The sequence below is a fragment of the Lutra lutra genome, chromosome 8 (assembly GCF_902655055.1).
Source record: "Lutra lutra chromosome 8, mLutLut1.2, whole genome shotgun sequence".
Taxonomy (NCBI): Eukaryota; Metazoa; Chordata; class Mammalia; order Carnivora; family Mustelidae; genus Lutra; species Lutra lutra.
Genome location: NC_062285.1, coordinates 93,182,259 through 93,198,256, shown reverse-complemented (window position 1 = coordinate 93,198,256; position 15,998 = coordinate 93,182,259). Strand labels below are relative to the sequence as shown.

General features: G+C 37.4%; 1 protein-coding gene across 2 annotated transcripts in view; it reads right to left on the bottom strand.

The window, feature by feature from the left end:
- Window positions 1–15,998, bottom strand: part of MSRB3 (methionine sulfoxide reductase B3) — a 166,089-nt gene that overhangs the window by 74,530 nt on the left and 75,561 nt on the right. For both annotated transcript variants that reach the window (XM_047742503.1, XM_047742504.1), the window contains one exon: window positions 10,122–10,150. In XM_047742503.1, coding sequence (XP_047598459.1) covers window positions 10,122–10,150 — 29 coding nt within the window. The remainder of the gene's footprint in view (window positions 1–10,121; window positions 10,151–15,998) is intronic.

The following is a 15,998-nucleotide window of genomic DNA, read 5'->3' as shown; positions in this document are numbered from 1 at the left end:
CAGTAAACCCAACTGCATGAACGATAGCCTGACTTTGACCAAAATACGCATCCCAACTCAATACTACTCAGCAATAACTCTTGGTACTTACATATAACATGATTAAATTTCAAAAACATTATATAGACCAAAAAATATCACACACAAGATAATATATACTGTACAGTTTTATTTTACAAGAACAGACTAATCAATGGTGATTAAAGTCAGAATAATGGTTGCCTCTGAGAACTGGGGATTAACTGAAGGAAAATATGAGAGAACATTTTAAGTAAAGGAAATGATCTATATCTAGATCTATATATTGACCTTCTATATTTTAATTTTAGTATGCTGAAGTGGTATGTTAAACCATTAAAATTTTAATACATGCTTCAATAGCTAAGAAATAATTAAACTGTAAATTTTAAGATCTCAAGTTTCCACACATGGTGTCCTGCTCCAAGAACTTGGAAACATGGGGTGCCTGGGTGGCTCAGTGGGTTAAGCCTCTGCCTTCGACTCAGGTCATGATCTCAGGGTCCTAAGATTGAGCCCCACATAGGGCTATCTGCTCATCAGGGAGCCTTCTTCCCCCTCTCTTTCTGTCTGCCTCTGCCTACTTGTGATCTCTGTCAAATAAATAAATAAAATCTTAAAAAAAAAAAAAAAAAAAGAAGAACTTGGAAACAGAGTCTTAGGTAATGGACTTGTAGTATGTTTTCCAAGCCCAATTGCAAAGGAGTCTTGCATAAGGATCGTTGGATGTATTGGAGAGATGAAGGCAAAGCCAATGGATGTTAAGTTATATAAAGTTTCACTGGCCAGGGTTATTCCCATTTTGAGATAGATAATTCACATTAACATAAACTCATAAAGCTAAATGTTCGATTTGTCTATTTCCCTTTTTTCTTATTTTGTGCTTAACAGAGCAACTTTCTAGTTATGATCTGACTCCCCATGTAGGTCTGCCTTTAGGGTGCTAATATGCTATACCAAGGAAATTTCAGCCCCAATATGAATGGTTTATTTTGGCTAATTGATAAACTGAGTTCTTATTGTGATTTTCGAGTCACACAGCTTGACTATTTAAGAGAAAGAAGACACTGACCACGCAGGGGTAAGTGTATTCTGAGCCATGTGAGAATTGTATTTCTCATCATAAACAAATACATTGGCATTTTAGCTTAATCCATTAGTCTTGTGGGTTTATTAATATGAGTCAATCCCTGAAAGATACTAAAACATCCAAGTTCCTGAGGTTGGAAGTTTAAGATCAGATACTGGAACACAGAAAATTCACTGAGGCAATTAATGCTATCTTTTGAGGCTTCTTGGGAAACCATCAGCAACATTTCAATGGCCTACTAAAAGCCATATTGAAGTCATACACTTTATATTTTCAAGACATGTTTCTAATCATATAATTATTCTTGATTTGAGAAAAAATAAATTTTCTAATTTATAGTGTATAATAGTTGCTAAATATAGGAATTATAGAAAAATTAAAAGCTAATAATAAATTTTTTTAAATCACTCACAAAAAGAACTATCCCATAATCTAATAAAATGGGAAGAGTCATTGCAAGTTGGAGATCTGCCATATAATCCCACCTTGACCATTCACTGTTATATGACCTTAAATAAGTCATTTAACCTTTTTGTATCTCAACTACTTCCCTGGTAAAAAATAGTCCTGCGTATCTTGCTGAGGTTTGTGACTCTCAAACTTGGTAAGATTTATTAAAAGTACTATTTAAGTGGTAAAGCATTATACAAATATTTTCATCTTACTATATCCATTACTATTATATCCAAAGTTAGGTTACAATAATGTGATTATAAAGAAGGAATTGGATCCACTTTAGAAATATAATATTTCTAACTCTATAAATACTTTTACCAAATAATTGATCTAAGTACATGATATTCTAATATAGTAGATTTCATTATTGGCTCTATTCTTCTCCTCTTCCTATCTCTACACCCTTTATCATGTGATTCAATAGTTCTTCCCACTAGAGGGAAGACAGAGTACTTAACACACCTGCATGATCGGTGAGTAGAAGGGACAAAGTTCTTTCCCCTTCCTTAGCTTTCAGCTTGGGCATGTGACTTACTTGGCCAATGGGATGCTAGCAGACCTGATGAAAACATAGGTTTGAAATGTGCTTGCATAGTGAGGTTTGCCCTCTTCTCTGTTATCACCAGTGACAAGACCCATGGAGCAGACTTGGACCGAACCTGTGACCAACCTATGTCAGCCAACTCCCAACCAATCCATAAACACGTGACCACAAATACATTATTGTTTTAAATCACTGCTTTTTTAAGGTGTCCTGTTACTAGGTATTATTGTGCCAATTGATAAGTGATGGGCTTGGTGACTATACAAAACACAGTATATTATATTTCTATGATCCTTCATTTATAGGATCATCTTTGCATTTGATATTATAGTCCCTAGCCATAAATTTTATCATTATCCAACAATAATCAATAAGTACCATCTATTTGCAGGAAGTATTCTAGGCACCAGGCTAATCAGGGTATATGACTCTAGCCTCCATAATGAACATGGCAAAATCTCAGTAGCTTATTACACGGAAAGTTTATTTCCCTCTACTTAAAGGCCAATAAAGATGCTCTGGACTGAAGGGCTCTCCTGCATGGATCTCTTCCAAGTAAGACTCGGAGATCCAGACTCCTTCCATATCATGTTCAACATGTACCTCCGACATAATTTCAGAAGAGAGAGGTGGAATACACTGGATATTTAATCCCTTTAACCCAGAAATGACACATACTCCACTGAAAAAATTGGTTGTATGTCCCCACACGAGTTAGGGTTAGGGTTAGAGAGAGGTGGGAAATTGTCATCTCTGGCTGAGTAGCCACTTCCCAGCAACAGCTCTACACTATGAACAGGGAGAATAAATCTTTGGTAATTAGTTAAGCGCTTTGGTCAAAATTGCAAGAACAGAGCAGACAAAGATTCCCAACTTCATTGAATTTTTGTTTATTGACTATTTCATACCAGATACCAAGGTTATAAGGGGGAGTAAGATATGGTTCCTATCTTCAAAACACTCACAGACTGGGAGAGAAATAAAAGATTCACACAAATAATTATAGCAAATCATAAATGCTATAACGAATCCATTTAAAGACTCAGTGTTTGCACAGAGGAAGGAATGATTAACTGCTGGGGAGGTGTTAGGCTGAACCTTTAAAGATAATGTCTCAGAGCCTCTTTCATAACAAAGCTATGGGATGGTGTTGGGCACAAAAAGGAAGGGGAAAGCACCGGTATTTACAGGTGGTAAAACAACTTCTTGTTTCATGTACAAATTTGGGATAATGTAAGTTTCCTATTTAGAGGAGCCTTCATTTCCTTGGGCATTGCTTTGAAATAATGTCCTCTACGGGAGGACAAGTGCAATGCATGGCCCAAGCAAGACGGTTGGTGCCAGAGAACATAGAGGACAGAAGCTGACAATACAGAAGTGGCGATATCTAAAGACGTAGAATTCAATTAAAAAAAAAAAAAAAAACTATCTCTCCTCTCAAAGTCCTCGCCAGATAAAACAGAAACTAAATAACTAATGATATAAATCATGACTCAGACTGATCTAATAACTATGTACCAAACCTTTTCATTTCAGAGAATATAGTTTTTGAATCGCTCACAGAAGAGTTACAAAAATTAAACATATCTGGGGCGCCTGGGTGGCTCAGTGGGTTAAAGCCTCTGCCTTCGGCTCAGGTCATGATCCCAGGGTCCTGGGATCAAGCCCCACATCGGGTTCTCTGCTCAGCAGGAAGCCTGCTTCCCGCTCTCTCTCTGCCTACTTGTGATCTCTCTCTCTGTCAAATAACTAAATAAAATCTTAAAAAGAAAATTAAACATATCTTAGGCCAAAAAATACAACTTTATTAAGTACTGCATAATAGACTTATTGAAAAATAGTAAGGCTACATTCTTTGACCACCAAGCAATGAAACTGAAAATTACAAACAAAAGTGGAAAGTAGAACATATGGAAATGTAAAACACTTTCCCACGTAATCATTGTGTCCAAAAGAAAGCCAAAACTGCAACTATTTAAAATACAGTATTAGGGCGCCTGGGTGGCTCAGTGGGTTAAGCCTCTGCCTTCGGCTCAGGTCATGATCTCAGGGTCCTGGGATTAAGCCCACATCCAGCTCTCTGCTTAGTGGGGAGCCTGCTTCCCCCTCTCTCTCTGCCTGCCTCTCTGCCTACATGTGATCGCTCTCTGTCAAATAAATAAAATCTTTTTAAAAAATAAATAAAATACAATACAATATTTAAAAAGCTGAAGTTTTTGAAGGAAGTTCACAGCTTTAAATGCTCTAGTTCTAAATAAGAAGAAAAGAAAAACAAAATTTAAGTATATAACATAATGGTATACATGAAATCTAAGAAAACCAACTGAAAATTATTAGAAATAAACAGTCTTCATTTAGATCTATCTGAACCCAAACCTCTGCACTTAGCTGCTATGCCTTGCTGCTTCCTGGTGTTTAGTTTATAAAAGGAGATGAAAGGCTCTGTCCTTTCCATTTGCTTCTACATAATTCAGTAAGATTGTTATAAAGAAGGCTGCCTGATTTTTCAGGCCAACCCTGATTAGGATCCAGTAAAAGAATAAATTAAAAATTAAATAAAAGTGAAGAAGAGAACAATATTCGTTAACATTTGTCATTGTTCTCTTGTAAATTAATCTCTTTTAATGATAATCAAATGTGAAATGTCAGTCCTTATTAAAAGCAAGAGAAAAACTACACACTAACCAGTAGCATTATTAGGCTGGTCTCTTAAAAGTCAAAGGGGAAACCAAAGTGATATGGTTTGAATAAAGTCAAGAAAGGTAAATTTGTCAAAACCTAAAATATATTAGCTTATGTTTAAATATCACGAGTTCTTCAATTCACCATCTGGATCTCAATTTAACCTTATTAGCCCTTCTCAGCCAAATATGCAAAGAAATCCATGTGAATTTGTATAATGGTCCAACTAGTTGTAAGATTCTAGGAGAGAATGAATTATATCCACCCTGTTCACAGCTATAAACACAGGGTCTAGGTTTGGCACACAGTACACCTGGTAAACATAGGTTGAATGAATGATCAGATGAACAGACAATATTTTTCTCATTTCTATTAATGACTGATGCCCAGAGACAGATTTCAATACTCGTCTAGAGATTTATATTATATTTCCTTGCTCTTTGTTGTTACAAGCCCTTCAAAAATAAGAAATTAAAAATGACAAAATCGATCTGAAACAGCTGAGAAGTATTGTCAACACAATCTCCACATTGGTAAGATCTGAAAATGTTTCCCTTATTAATTTCTTGAGAAAGATTTACTATGTTAGGCAAACTGTCTCATTTGCTCACAAGCTTTCAAAACTCTAGTTCTACTATATTCAAATTCCTCATTTCCCTTCAACTTAGTGACCACCATTAACAGTCCACTGTATTTTTCACTGCCCTTATGTTTTTGCCTCAAGCTTTAACTGATTATATTCTTTGATTTCCTTATCCTGGTGTAGAGCCCTTTTTATACAGATCTTAAAAGCGACACTAGCTGCTTTTTGTTCCTCGGGGTTTTTGTTGTTTTGTTTTTTTTCCCTTCAAGATAATTATATTCTGTTGTGCCTTTTATTATCGTGTCTTTTAGGATCTCCTAACCTTGTACACTCTTGGGCTTTATTTAAGAGTGAGCTCCCTCCTCAACTCTCCACACTAAAACATGCTCATTAGGTTTCTTAATCCTCCATAATTTGCTTTCATGAAATCTTATACCTTTGAGTTGCTGTGTTCTATGAGCCCATTTCCTTAGTAGAGCTATTCCAAGCAGCCCAGAATCAACAAGCACTAAACATAAGCTTATTCACTTTCTCAGCCAACATGACTCTACAGAAGAAAGAAAAAAAAAACTTTATTTTGAATGTTTATGGACCATGAAACTATACCATTTTAACTTGATATTTCATTTTCTCATCCAAACATCGCCTGAGAAGGTTAAGAGCACAGAATTAGACTCCAGGCAGTCCTTAACATACAGTTATTAACTAACTTCTAGGCTTCAGGTTCTTCTTGGTCAGAAAACTATTCTATGTTAATAAAACAGAAATAACACCATCCTGATGTTATGTAGTGACTGGTAAATCCCAACTACAGCTTTGCCTTATACCCAGTATTGAGGAGAAGAGGAAAACATCTTTTTTCAGTTACTCTGCAAGAGCTCTGCTTTTCCAAATGGGTTGTTTTTAAAAGACATGTGCCCGTCCCTGAAATCTGATTGCTCCGTCAACTCTGCTCTTCTCAGCAGCTCATCCCCTGCGTTCTCTTCCATTCTACTCACCACGAGCACCTTTGTTAATGGACATGTACAAAAGGGCAAAGAGAGCATATATTTTATTTTTGATTGTAACTTCTTTTGTTTAAATTTAAAAACAAAACAAAAAAAACAACAACAACTTGGTGCTGAATTGAAAGAGTTAATAACGTTTCCAGAGGTGCCTATAAGTTATTCAAGCAAAGTTTACACTTCAGCCCTGTCCATGTTAACTTTTGATCCTCCCCATCCAGATGATAGAAAGCAAAGCCAGTAATTTCTTTATTTAATTGGTTTGCATCCACACACTGACCTCCAGGGCTCTGTTTACATAGCCTATCACGCAGTATGTTCCACAGTTCCCTGTCTCTTTCAAAAGCATGTTTCTCCTGAGATTTGATATATAGCTTTCATGTTTAATCACTACATTAAACTCAATGCTCTGCTTCCCCCAGCATCAACTAACTTCCCTTCTTGGGAGGTGGGGAGAAGAGCACAGCTTCTTGCTACTTCTGAACATAAAAGGAAGTCTGTTTTACTCTATTAGTAAAGTCACCAACTACACACGATTGCAGGCAAGCAACATTAGTGCATCAACGAGGAAACAATATTAAAATGGAAACCTTAAAACTCCTTGAGAAAGAAGGTAGGTTGATTGCTCTCAGTCAGCAAAGCCGAAAACTTGAGGTGATTGAGTTACAAATCAACAGAAACAGAGTTTAATCGGTATATACCTCAGGACACAGAGGACACAGCTAGATGGCAGCTACAGTATTAATCAAATTAACTCTGAGGACAGAACATTCTTGGGGTTCTTGGATCAGAATTAATTCAGTGCCACTACCTTCTGGTTGAAGGTTTTGTTAACCTTCACCACAAATAGAACTTTTGATGTCTCTTTAACTTAATGTGGACATGGTAATGCCATGATCCTTTCCAGAAGAATCTGTATGTGACTCGAATTTCTGAGACAAATGAAAACTTCGAAAAAATAGTTGATCTCTTTCATTAAGTCAAGGTAATCTATAATCTTTAGGCTTTTAAAGTGACATGAAATGTATGTATTTTACTTTAAAATAGTTCAAGCAAAAAAAGAAAAGTGAAATGAGTATGGCAAATTATTAACAACTATAAAATCTAGATGATGGATATGTGGATATTCATTATACCACACTCTATTTTTATATATAGTTGAAATATTTCATTATAATTTTTTTGAAGCTTTAAAAAAAAACACAAGCTGTTTGTGGGTTTGCTTTTATAGAAAAAAGTTGATAACAGTTTTGAGAAAAAAATGAAATCATTCTCTAGGTTGATTGCTTGGGTATGTATTCAACAACTGACATTTTTCACCATGTGCTGACAATGAAAACTTTCCTTCCTTCCTCCTGAAGCTCACTCCACAGTCAGAAACTCATTTACACAAATTGCAAATGTGCAGTAAGTTCTGCATAAGCTGGGTTCCTTATTTGGGAGGGGAGATATATATATATATATATAAAATGTTACTTTGAAATCCTTTCCTTTATGGCCAGTCATTACCCATACTATTTATTTTTTAAGTGTTTTTTTTCCTTTGCAAGATTGACATTTTCCTTCATTTAAAAATCTTACTTTGTCAGGAACACTGTTATAGCTGTATACAACATTAAGCAGAGCTAGTTTACTTTCTGTGTTTGATGAACAATAGAAAATCTGAACCTATTAAAGTCATACATTTAATTGTTCCAATATGCCATCTTATTTCTAACCAAATTTGCATGATATAGCATGCCAAAGAACACAGTTCTAGCTTCCTTTGTCATGATTCCCTCATCTGATACTAAGCTAAAAGAGCTTATAAGAAAACATAATTACCTGTTTCTTAATTTGAAACCATCTGAATTCTTTCCACAACATATTTAAATTTGAAATTAAAAGAATAAATAAACTTTTAATCAGTATTCCCCATAAGATTTTTCAGAGTACAGAACTTCGTAGTTTTCAAAGACATGCAGATGTTGTCCATCATAAACTTTTTTTTTTTTTTAAATTAGGACTTGGAGAAAATAATCATGAACAAAAAATGTTTGGTCACCAGAGTGAAAGACGCGTGTCTGTACAGATGTTATAACTATCACTACGGGAATTTAGCAGCATGCTTTCATTTGGATTTGCAAATTCAACATAAATTTTCTGACTTTGACAACTGCTGCCTAATATTTCAATTCTGTACACTATTTCCAGGTTTTACTTTCAAAATGAACTTGTTGGACTTTTTCGTTTTTAAGAGCTATGTACCAGATCCTTTAACCTAAAACCAGTTTCTGACCTGATGTTTAGGGAATTAAATCGGATCATAATGAAGTAGGATCTTAATAAATATTTGGTAATACTGGTAATGATATAAAAAGATCCAACTTGTATGTAAAAATTTCATATGCCATCAATTTTCTCCATTTATTTTTTTATTTTACTTAGAGATTTTAATATTTAAGAAATGACAAAGACTTCTCACCCTATTTTGAGTCACCTCTTCTGAATCAATAAAAGGTCAAATCATTGATACAATGTCACCATGCCTTTAGTCTCCATTTAGTCTCTATTGTAAACCAGTAATGTTTATCTTATGCTCTCACTGTCAGATGTGATTCAGAAGCCCAAACACACAGAATGGACAGATTTCTGGAACCAGGGTTCTCAAATGAGGTGAAATTGTTAACTCAAATGTACAGACTTCATATTTAAAGAGTCTCACCAAGTCGGAGACATTCATAAAGGTATACAATAAAAGAAAGATGAAGCTTTTAAAGGAGAAAAGCATGTTAGCACCTTAACGTCATGACCAAAGGGAATATATATGGTCCTCAGGTCCTTTGTGAACATAATGAACAAAAACTTTTTTTTAAAGTTAAAACAGAATGGAACTCAAACCAGTGTAAGAATGTTACTTTCAAATTCAGTAAATTATATGTTTCTTTGCAAATTATTTTCTCCTGAAACTGAAAATCAATGTTTATTTATCTATTAACAATTCACTAAATGGCATAATTTCTTTGTATGAATATGAGACAATTTTTGTGTTTTAATTATAAATACCATTTGACACTCTGGAGCACATAAATCTCAGCAAATGACATAAAGACACAGTCCAACCTAAGGATTATATGGCTACATTCAGGCTTAATGAAAAGAACATCTAATGAGGTTGATATGCCATTGTTTCTGAAAATGTAAATTTTTTCCTGATAGATGCAAAATAATGGCTTCAGGTGACCTTAGTTTTCCATTCCCCCCCACAACAAAACAAATTTTTTAAAAACTAACAAATCGTAGACAAATTTCTATTTCTATTGGCTTAAACTTTTTTTAGTTTTCTGGATTAGTGCTTGCTTCAGCAGCACATAAACTATAGTTTGCTGGATTAAATGTATTTATTACCCACATTTGATGACAAGTCACTTGCACATAATCTTCAAATCATTCAGGATGCCTTATCTACTTAGAGAATAATATTCTATTTTGAGCAATAAGTATGTAAACTCTTACTTCTGCTTTTAAAATGAAACTTGGCAGATAGAGGGCATTGAAGCCTTATTGCAGAACTATCAAGATTCCCAAAGTGAACATCTCCGGTTAGGATTCCAAGCAGCCGATAGCCATCCTTGGGTGGGGTTCATGTTTTGAGAGGCTGCCTAGACTGTTTAAAATCAAAAAGGTTCTTGGTCTGATGAGTTACTCCTCAGAGAATAATGTAAATAAAATACACTCAGAATAACATTACTAATGTAAACATACCTGAACCGGAGTCAAACTTGCTTTCTGACCTGTAAAGAGAAAGAAATTTTTCACAATAAAAAAATTGCTTATTAAAGAGCAACTGTTACTTTGCGGGAGGGGAACCAATAGTTAGAGATTTCAGTACATTGGCCAAAAAGGAAAATCGCTTTTAAAATGTAAATACCTCATCTATTTTAACTATTTTAGATGTACACATTATCCTAAGTCCCCTAAATATGCACATTACCTGTAGAGACAGCACAGTATGAAAAAGATAGTTAACTTTTTAACTTGTTTTGAGAGGAGGATAAATTATGGATCAAAAAAAAAAGGCAGATTAACTTGTTTCCGTAATATAATAAAGCAATAAAAAACTCAAATTTAAATTTATCCTCTTTCTTATTATTAAAGATTTTCAATTATTCAATACCAAGTAATTTTTCACTAAGTTCTTCTCCCAGTAAATGAACCTAGTCACTCCATACATTTAATAAGAAGGAGGAAAAAAAAAATCCGAGCTCTTGTGGGAACATTATGTTTCAGATATAGGTTAATACTGGTTGTAAATTCAGAAGCCTTTGAAGCTCTCAGTTCGGCTGTGGGAAAACTTCTGTTGGGTAATTACTCCCAAGATGCTGCTGATGTGCTGTCAAGCAGAATTAACCCTATGACTAGGCCTATCTACACAGGCTACTATAAGACAGCATTGTCTATATCTAGCTCTCAAACCAATTAGTGGGCATGCTCCGGTCGGATTTATATCACACATTAACAATCAATAGTATATATGTTCACAGCTGCCACAGCAAGATACAAGAACCCACCAGCAGGAGTCCTGTTAAGGGATGTTACATTGACAGAGAAGATTTTTTTTTTCCTGGGGAAATGTAGTTAACTAAGTGGGAAAGGAGAGTTCTTTGAAATTATGCCAGGGTACCAAAGCACTTTTGGAAGCAGTGGCTTTCTTTACCTAAATGAGTTTCAAGAGAAGTCATCAAAGGGGAGAAGGAGAAAGGAGAAGCGAGAAGCAGCTTCCTTTGTCATAAAAAGCCATTTTTCTCAAGTATTCTCAAGTAAAGTTTCACCTGATACTTAAACTAAGTCAGTAACTATTAAAAAAAAAAAAAGTATTATGACCGCCATGGTTATCAATAACCAGCGCTGTAAGCCAGGTGCACATTTCCCCCAGGCCCTGGCTAGTCACAGTCCTCCTCTCAATCCTTCTCTGACCCATCCCTGACCACCATTTCAGCTGTAGACCATTTTTGGTTTTTGTTCTCTCTCCTGCTGTGGAAAGCCCTGCCCTGGGTCCTCTTCCTTGTTTCCAGCATCCCTGACCCCAGTCTAAAGGACACTTGCTCCATATCCTCCTGGTTTCCTTGCCTGGCTTCCCCCTTGGTCACAGCACGTACACAGTGCCTGGTGCTCGAACACAGCAACTGTCTGCTGAGGGGCACGTCTGCCTCCACACACAGCCTTCTCACCTGCATTGCTGGGGTTCTTCCTTCTGTCCAAGCTTCCCTCCACTTCTGTGCTAAAAGGCACTCTCTCATCCGGCCTGACACTAGGCCGTGTGAGTGACTCCTCTTCTCTGCTGTCTCTGATCCCGGGTTTCTATAGGTTTCTCCTCCCTTCTTCAGAGAAGTGCTCGGGAATGAAATAAAGGTCCTCTTTCAAGTCGGTGCCCTACTTTGCTGCGCTTACAATCAAGTGTATGGAAGGGAGAAACTACATCCTCTGCCTTCCTTACATACACCCTGTAAACTACATCCTCTGCTGTGTCTTCCTTTCCTGACCTCCCAATAGATTCACTCTTTGAGCCACTACCATGTATCCTTGCTAAAGTTTATCAGTGGCTTCCTATCGCTAAACCCAAAAGCCCTGTTACAGTCCCGACTTTACTTAACCTCTCTCCAACTAACAAGTGACACTACCTGAAGGTTGTCCCGGGACCCCAAATGGTGTAGGTACTAAGCTCAATTCAATTTCTTTTCCCTCAAATATAATTCCCTGCAATCTAGCACTGAAACTGGATATCATGACATTGATCCAGTTTTCTTCTGCACCCCCAAAACCATACTGGTCACCAAGACCTGTTGATTCTACTACCTTCCCCTCCTCTCTGTTCTCACCCTTACCATCTTTGGGCCTATCGTTGGCTCAGAATCTCATAACTAGGATCATGCCCTCTCTTCCAGTCTATTATCCCATCAGCTGCCAGAAGTTTCCAAAACACTAATCTGATCATAGTACTACCACCCCCAAAACGAGTGCAGAGCTTTTCAAACGTGGGTCACAAACTGACCCATTGGTGTATTATAAAATTCATTTAGTGGATTACAAGTAGTATTTTTTTTAAACTGAATTAGAATAGAAAAGAAGACAAACGCACTTCACATATTAAGAGTATGTGCAATTCTGTGCAAACTTGAGGGACATGTATGTGCATTTGTGAGTGTGCATGATCGCACATGGGTGGGCTATGCAAGACCATCCTGACAAGTGAGCAAAAAGCCTCTGCTCAGGCCTTCCTCTGACTGTGTGCTCCCGTCCACCAGGCAAGGAGTCCCTTCTTGAAGCTCCCTTCCCTGAAGCTCCAAGTACCAAAAACCCCAGCATTGTCCAACCAAATGGCCCTTAGCTGGCTTCCTCAGCCTGGATAGGCCCTTCCAGACAGGTTGTATTTCCAGTGTGTGTGTGCCTCCAGCTCGAGGGGTGGCCAGAAGCTGGAAGGAGGGAGACTGGACCTGAGGGCAGAGGGAGGGGTAAACAAAGAGGACAGGGGAGAATGCTTTCTCTCCTTTCCACATTTCTGGTCAGAGAATTCTTAATTCAAACTCTTCCGTGAGAGTGGGAAGCTGGAGCACCAAGGGGCCAGAGACTTTCCCTCAGACCAGACTGGCATGGTCTACATGGCCTTGGAACTCAGGTGCCCGGCTGCTAGGGATAGGGAAGGGGCAGTGACAGGACAGATGGGAGAGCTGCTCTGTCCCACAAAGGAGAAAACAAAGGAGGTGTTCTCTGACAGATCCATAGCCATTGGAAGAGAAGGCTGAGGGAGACTTCTCTCCTCCACTTGGCCTGGTTGCCATCACGCCTGCATTTCCCCAGGATGAATGACAGTCTTTTGGTGGAAGTCTAAATTAACTTTAAATTTGTACTATTCTCAGTTATTTGGTATTTCGCTGTTTTTGTTATAAGGTACATCTGTCAAAGTAGGTTGGTATATCATTTTGTAATAGCTTATTGCCTTGATTTATAACCTCTTAAATAATTAGCTATCTTGGATCCCCATTTGTCCTCTGGCCCAGGCCATGCAAGTGGTAGGACCAGGCCTGGCAATAAATCATCATGTAAAAAGGTACATCTTCCTATGGGTCACAGACAAAAAAGTTTCAAAGCCACTGACTGAGGGATATCAAGTTCACACTCCTCTGCAGTGTGTCTGAGGGCCCTGATCCCAGGCTTCCCACCCCAACTGTAACCCACATTGTGTCCTTCACTCTCACCAATGCAACTGCTGCCATATTATTAGCCTGCATCCAGTGCTCCCGGCCTCCAGTGCCCTCCCCCCAGCTCCTTAGTGACAAGCTCTTAGGCAACTGTGAAGACCCACCTCAATCTCATCAGCACCCTGCCTGGCCCCTTGCCTCCCAGAGCTCCTTGCTTGCCCCTCAGTTACTGCATGGTGTGGGGTCTGGCACAGAGACCCCCACACTGTGTGTCAGAGAGATGCAGGCTGGGTCTGGTCCTTCTTCATATTCCCAACACTCACTGTGGCATGTGGCATTGAAGAGTTATTAAAAATGTGTAGTAGGAATTAACATACGAACAAATGGATCTGTACGTTAACAGGCTATAAATAGGTACAGTGGCCAAACATTCAATAAAATGCCTCCTTTGAGATGTGAAAAATTGTTTCAAAAAACTCTTATTCCTCGGACCATCTTATCTTCTCTAGAGGTAGCGGGTCAATATGTAAAATGTACGTGTAGAGTGCAGAGAAAACATCTTCACAAATGAGTTAATGACGTCCGGTATCAGTTGAAAAACAAGAATGTTTTTAGAATTCTCAGACACAGTACTGAACCTTCAAAAAACACACAACTACTCCATTATTAATTAAGACTTAATAGTAGAGTTAATACTATCTCTTTGGGGATTAAGGAAAGTTGGTCCTGTGGTAGAAGTTAATTCATATTTCTCAGATTTTACACACACAAGACAAAAAGTAGGTCCCTACTGTGCTATGGACTATGATCATCTCTACTTCTAAATCCTCTTTTAATAAGTAAGTAAAGTATAGACAGGATCAAACAAAAAGCAAGGGTGAAGAACAATTCACACATAATACAGATTATACTAGAAAGGCAAAAAGGGATGGTTCTTCATTCATTCCACACCACGTGTGATGTGCTTATATTTTCAGTAGTATATTAAGCTAGATAGCAGGAATATAAAAATGCATGAACTAAGGTTATGTGGAGTATAAGATACATAAATAGAATTATGTCCACACAGACACCCATTTAACCCCTTGATTCCATACTCACATCTAAGCTTCACGCTACACAACTAGCTGCTTTGGCAATTGCCAAAAGTTGGAGAATATAGCACACACTGCTACGGTCTTCCATGTCCTTTCTCCACTTCTTTATTTTAGAAATAGATGCTCTGAGTTTTCGATGGGCACATAAGCTGCCTAAGTAAGACAACCTTTCCACAATATCTCCTAACTCTCTTGTAGCTAGTTGTAACCATGTGACTAAGTTCTCGCCGAAAGGATGCAGGCAGAAGTGATATGTATGGCATCTGAGTTGTGACCTTCCACGGAGCTGCATCCCTTTCTTCTTCTCACTGGCTGGAATGTAGATGTGATTCCAGGAGCTGAAGCAGCCTTACATCACGAGAGAGAAGCTGGTATCAGAGTATCAGCCTTTTACCAGCCCTCGTACTGAAGGTACATATATACTGGTAGTACCATACCAATCCTGTTACCATGTTTAAGCCACTATTATTTTGGGGCACTTGTAGCAATATTAGCACACTAAAAAAGGCTTAAACCTAAACTCCCAAATTTTTCAACCTGAATAGTTTTTATGAATTTGTAGTTGCTAGGAAAATTTAAGTATCATTACTACTTTTTTCAATAATTTAAATATACAATGAATGCATTCTTTAGATAACAAAACTGTATTTTTTTAAAAAGGTGGCTTTAGTCTTTCAGTAGAGTTCTATAGTCCTGAACAAATTTAAAAAACTACTGTCCTCTATTTATAGGAAATAACCCAGAGTCCAGGAAAGTTCTGTGTATTGAAGTCAAAAGTTATTTATCATTTTTAAAAATTGTATTGTCTCTTACGATGAACCCACAAAGTGTCAGAGAAACGGCTTTTGCTTAATGTCCAAATGAATTAAAAATTTTTTAATGAGAACCACGTTAAGTATGAGCTACATGAAGCTGAGGAACTCATTGTGCCAAAAGGTTTTAGGTAATGTGTGGAAAGGTGAGGGTGCTGTTCTTAGTGTTTTAAATTGATGTCAATCTAAGATTCTAGCTGCAGAAGTTATTTGAAGGAAGAAGAAGGAGTAACAGACAGATTTCTGCCTATAAGGTCATCATTATATATGACAACTCCTCTATACCCAGGATTTTCTAGAACAGTCCAGGTCAAATAACCTGTTCTGTTGTCCCCTTAAAACATAGAAAATTTTCAGAAATTCCAATATTTCAGGAGCCTACTTATAAGTTTTAGAATTTCTTTTAATAATAGCGATGAGTATCTGTGCCCCTTCTTCCGGCTACATAAATAGAATATGCTTCCTCTGCTTGGAACGCCCCCTCCCCCGACCTCATTCTAGTATCCCAACCCTTTGTCTAACTTCTAAACTCTC